General features: G+C 36.4%; 1 protein-coding gene across 2 annotated transcripts in view; it reads right to left on the bottom strand.

Moving 5' to 3' along the window:
• Positions 1-360: 360 nt before the first annotated feature.
• Positions 361-6,000, bottom strand: part of LOC124711124 — a 71,086-nt gene continuing 65,446 nt past the window's right edge. For both annotated transcript variants that reach the window (XM_047241010.1, XM_047241009.1), the window contains exons 9-11: positions 5,663-5,796; positions 1,653-1,850; positions 361-1,492 (exon numbers count right to left, since the gene is read on the bottom strand). In XM_047241010.1, the coding sequence (XP_047096966.1) occupies positions 1,439-1,492; positions 1,653-1,850; positions 5,663-5,796 (386 nt within the window). In that variant the 3' untranslated portion in view covers positions 361-1,438. The remainder of the gene's footprint in view (positions 1,493-1,652; positions 1,851-5,662; positions 5,797-6,000) is intronic.

The raw sequence follows: 6,000 nt of genomic DNA, 5'->3' as shown, positions 1-6,000 counted from the left end.
GATAATGTGTGTTTTAGGCAACCATTAGCAACCTCAATTAGTCTCTCTCCCCTCAACCTGGTTGCAGTCCTTTATCACATCTTCTTCATTTGTTTGTACTTTCCTTGTGTGTTTCAGACTTCACTTCATACTCCTGTAATTGAATTTGTTTTAATTCTTATTTTTGCTGGGGATATTTCATACTGAATAATAGTTTCTGAAGTTTTCAATAGTATGTCAGATGATACAAAAATACAGAACGTTTCAGGAATTTGAAATGAAAATTTAAATACCATACTACTTTAAAGAAATCATGCTATATATTATCAGGATCTAACACAATGAAATATATATGGCATTTTTCAGAACCAATTACACAAATTTAAATTGTTGCAAAACACAATTTCATATAAACCACATCATAAAACATTAACATAGCAACTGCAAAACTAAGTTTGAAAATAGCAGCACACTTTTACATCAAGATCCTTAGGAGGTTTTGACTTAATTTATTTTCCTCTTGCTGTATACATACAAAAATAGGAAAATATACAAGGATAGTTTCATTTTAAAAGGTTGTTTGTAACAAGTGATTTTCAACATAGGGATTCATTTAACTCACACACCTGTAGTACAAAATTACATTCTGAGTAAACATTTTGGACATTATAACAATGCACTAGTGTAGCACCTCATTAATACATTTTCACTTGAAACTAAATACTCACACACAGTTTTGAGTTAACAATGTAATAAACATTCTATAGAAAAAAGGGAAAATGTAATTACGAATAAATGATGTATAACAACTGGCTAATTGTAACAATAAAATGCAATTCATTTTAAAATGACAAACTTCGTACTAATGCAGAACAGATATTTTACTTAAAATACACAATACACTGTTTTCTCTTTAAACTAATGGTTTAATAACAAAGCACTAAATGGAATGCCTCTTGTAAGCAGCCATTTCTGTGTTGTTCAAACAAAATGACAGAATTATGACTTGAATTTAAAACTAGCATACTTTATTTTCAGTTGCTATTTTGAAATAAATTTTCCCATGGAAGTCAGTTGTTTCAGATAATCACATTTTTTGTGATTATGACATTCAGTCAAACATAGCACAGAATCAGATAGGAACATTGATCCATTTTGCTACTTCAGTCAATTTCTTTGCATACAAGAAATCACTGTAAGACACAGTCATGTGCTTCAATAAGCTTTCATTTTATTTTTATAGTAATACATGCTTACTGCATGGAAGGCAAAATGTGAACCTAAATGCATATACTTAAGTGGGTACAAAAAACTTTTCCCCAGAAACAATCTTCTGCATACCTCAGTAACATAACATAATGATAGCTCATACTGTAGCACTGTTCTTAGTGCTGTTAATTTCACACATTCTAAACCGATACAAACCGACATTTGCACGTGATTTAAAAAATTATCTTCTCTACATATCTTGGTCTCCAACACTTTGCATCAAATATTCACGATAAAGTTCTTGCTGAAAAACAAAAAAAGTTTAAAATTAAACAAAATATGATTTAAATATTAAAAAATCTGTAGTTTCAACATCAGCAAATGTACCTTTCTTGCTTTCTGACAATATAATGCAGTAAATAATTGGAACAAATGACAAAAATATAACTAGCTTATTATCTTACCTTCCGAACTGCAACTACCTTATCCACATGGTTCCTGACATCCGTGAAGTAATTTTTCTGCTTACGTGACAAAGTTGGACGAAGACCAATAGACCATTTAGTCAGGAAGAATAGAGCAACTGACATCAGGACAAAAACTATAAGTAGCTTCCACTGATGATGCTCTGGGACAAATGACCACAGCATACGTACTGGTGACTGCAAAAAAGGAAGCAATTTATAAAAATCAGACACATGCTGTTTTATATATCATCCGATGAATTACCTGTGAGATAAAGTCTACAAAAGTTGCAGAACTGACGTGGAATATCATGAACCAACACTTTGTCATCCATCTACAGAAGCACCAGTATTTGTAATTTTTTCTTTTTTTGGGGTGGGGTGGGAGGGGGGAGCGAATGGGCAATAAAGGAAACATGTAAATGAAAAGCTATGCATATTTGTTGCAGTGTTTAGGGTGCATGGTGTTGACCCCAAAATGTTTTCCACTTTTGTGCGGAGAGAACAGAAGCAGCAACCGTGTGTTGTAAATGTGCAGAGTGTGTCACATTCGCATCACATATTCTATGACAGCTGTTTTATATCGACGTCACCCTTTGCTGAAAAAGACAGCAGATTTCAGTTTGAGACTACATAGCATACGTTATTTAACAATGATACTGATGGCACCATATGCTGACTATCACTGATTCTACTACTGCTCTTCAATGTTTGTACTACTTCCATTAGCAAATTAGCTAAACATAAATTTAAAGAACTAGATGTAGTCAACTAATCTACTTTGGTCACGCTACTAACTGTAAGTTAGCATATTGCCTGTTGCCACCTGATTTTATTATGAAGCCTCCAAAAATCAACACCACAGCAACATGAGAGATATACATACACTTATACAAGGAGAGAGAGAGTTAAGGATGGCGGGGCAGGTGAGGGAGTGTGTAACACTGTTTCCAAAACTGGAGATGAGGGGCAGTACCTGCTCTACTCTCACTACAATGATAAAAAAAAATATATATTCAAATTATTAGTAAACAGTCACGTAGAGAAATGAATAGGTGGTGTGCGCTGAATCCCTCCATGTGACAGAATTTAATGAATATACCTGTCATTGGGATGTCAAACTAAAAATGGCCAATGTAAATTGCAGGACCAGCTAGTCCATTTACTAAATTGTCCCCTGTTTCTATTTTTAATTCCATTAAGTTTGACACTCCAGAATGAATGTTTGACTTTGCAGAGGCGTGTGCTCTGATATGAAACTTTCTGGAGATTAAATCTGTGTACCAGGGTTTTTGCCTTTCATAGCTAAGTGCTCTATCAACTGAGCTACCCAAGCACAACTCACAACCCATCCTAATAGTAGGTAGGAGATAAGGTACTGGTGGAAGTAAAGGTCTCCTACCTGTGAGGATGGATTGTGAGTCGTGCTTAGGTCGTTTGGTTGGTACAGCTCTTGCCTGAAAGGGCAAGTCCAGCACACAGTTTTAATCTGCCAGGAAGTTTCAAGTTTGGTGCTGATTACACACTTATTCGAATTAATGGTAATTTTGCAAAGAAGTACAAATTGGCGACTTGCAAGTCTTGGTGCAAGAGAAAGGGCACCAATTTCAGCCCTTTGGTGTATGAATATCAAGTGTGCCAACAGTCTAGTAGCAGGGGCACAGCACCCAGAGTAAGTCGTCCTTTCTGCACTATGTGGCCATGTCTTATCACCTGCGAGAGATGCTTGCCTCTGGCTCATGTAGAATGATAGTTAGGGTCAGTTCCTTTGCACTCCCCCCCTCCTTAATTTTGGTACCGAGCCAGGGAGTGGGAGAGTCCTTTCAGTGTATAAACTTTAATGTGAATGTTAAAAACTATAAAACCACCAACCAAGATGCAGATGTTAGATATTTGTTGGAGGCTGTGGCAACATATGAGCATGTTTTCCACATGAGCTAAGCCTTCCTCATCATTGTTATCTTTGTTGTGTATTTCACTTTATAAATTCTTTTTAAGTTCTTGCTACTTCAAACAATTCCTCCATTGTTCAAAACAGTTTTTAAATTCACTCATCAGTATGTTATTTATGTCTTCCAGTGATTTTTGTTTTACCTCCTCCACAGTGGCAAAACACTTTCCTTCCATGTCCTTTATGAGTCTAGGGGACAAAAATAAATCACAGGAGGCTAGATTCGGTGAGTAAGGGGGTGGACAATCTGTGCCATGCTGTTTTTGGCCAAGAACTGCTTTCAGAGAGGGCGTTGTGGGATGGCACATTGTCATGATGGAAGAACCAGTTGCCTGTTCGCCAACGATCTGCCCTTTTCTTCCGGATACTCTATCTCAATCTTTTCAAAACCTCTAAGTAGAACTCCTGGTTGACAGTTTTACCGGGACGGGGGGGGAGGGGGGGGAGAGACAAATGAACTCTGCGTGCACAACACCTCTGCAATTGAAGAAACAATTGAGCATTGTTTTGATGTTCGACTTCCCTTGATGAGCTATTATGGGATGAGGAGAGCCACTTGTCTTCCACTGGCTTCATTGCTGCTTTGTTTCGGGGGTTATATCAATATCACTACAATTCATCACCAATAATCATCTTGGAAAAACATAAAGGGTTCTCTTTGAGCTGATTTTGAAGCTCAAAACATGCCTGAAGTCGATGCTCCCTCTGCTCGTGTACAAGAAGATAAGGGACAAATTTGGCTGCAACCCTTCTCATGTGTAAATCCTCACATAAAACCATCTGAATTGAATTCCATTATATTCCAGACATCTCACAGAGTTGATCAATAGTTCGGCGACAGTCTTCATGAATAAGTGCATCAATTTTGTCGACATTTTCGTCACTTCTTGAAGCTGGTGGCGTCCTCAATGAGGTTGGTCTTCAATTGGCATACCTCCATTTTTAAAACGTGAAAACCACTTGTAGACTCTGGTTTTACTTATTGTAGCAGCCCCATAAGCATTCTTAAGCATTACAATAGTTTCCGCAGCCTATTTCCCCAACTATGCTGCTCCCAACAATCTGCCATCACATTTTCGCCAAAATTGAAAAAGTTGTTTTACTAAAAAAACTTATCATGGGTGAACAGATGCACTCACAGGAACACGTATTCACACACAGACTCAGGTGGCGTAATCCACTCTCCCACCCCACCACAGCCCAATTCCCATTCATTTTGGATACCCCCTTGTATATGGTGGGGGGGGGGGGGGCATCACAGGTGCCCCATGTTTTGTTTCGTTTAAATGTTAGGCACTCCTTTTTGATGGCTAGGTGTTACAATCAATCTAGATTATACAGTTCTCATTTCTTTTCATATTAATATAATATATAATAATGATAATAATAAAGGAAGAAAAAGAAAATTATTTTCAGTATATCCATTGTGGATGATAAACTGCAACTGTGATTTAAATTGGCATTTATCTGATAATAAATATTGACATTCTGTTTATTGATACCTTTCTCTTCAACTGAACTCTCCAGGCATGACAGAAATAGAAGTTCTAAGAGCAGAATCTCCATTTTGGGCTTTCATATTGGTCACCATAAGATTTTCAGGTTAGAAGAAACAATTCAAGGCTCACAAGCATAAAAGGATCTCATCTCTATATATCTTTTTGTGATTCATTCTTCAATCACTTTTCATCCACAGCAATAAGCATCACACTAAACTATAAATTCAGAATTCCCAAACCCCTCTACATTTAAACTCACATTTTTCAGAATATTTGCTATTTACACTGTTTAGACAGTACATACAATCATTGTGAGAGTGTGTGCAAGGTGTACAATATTAAATCCAGATGTGTTAATGCAGAAGATGCCTGTGAGCTGTATCAGCTGCAAATGTATTGACATGTCGAGGGCCTGAGCGAAGCAATTGGCTAAAATAAGTTAATACATTACAAACATTTAATGGGATAAATGATGCAAAAATAGCTACCAATAAAATTGTACTAAGAATAAAAAGGGATAATCATATACAATTCTGTGTAACACACAAATGAATACCAACCATGTAGTGAAGTAAACTATCAGCTTTCTCACTGCCAATGAGAGATTTTATTCTCTTTTCTCCAAGTAGTGATATCACCATGTTAACAAAAAGAAGAAATGGAACAAATGCTGCTGTAGAGCCCAATAAGAAAGCTGAAATCAAAGGAAAAGGCAACCTGTAAGCAAGTCAAGAGATGGAATAATATACCAGTATCACTATTTTGTAACTTTGGAACAAACAATGTTAAATAAGGCCTCTATGTTGATCATATTGGACACACAATTTCCAGAATTTTACTTGAAATAATGCAAATTATATCTCAAGCAAATATACCACTAATTACATACAATAGACTT

This window comes from Schistocerca piceifrons, chromosome 8 (genome assembly GCF_021461385.2).
Source record: "Schistocerca piceifrons isolate TAMUIC-IGC-003096 chromosome 8, iqSchPice1.1, whole genome shotgun sequence".
In the NCBI taxonomy this organism is placed as follows: domain Eukaryota; kingdom Metazoa; phylum Arthropoda; class Insecta; order Orthoptera; family Acrididae; genus Schistocerca; species Schistocerca piceifrons.
The sequence above is the reverse complement of the archived record's forward strand: the minus strand, read 5'-3'. Positions and strand labels throughout refer to the sequence as shown.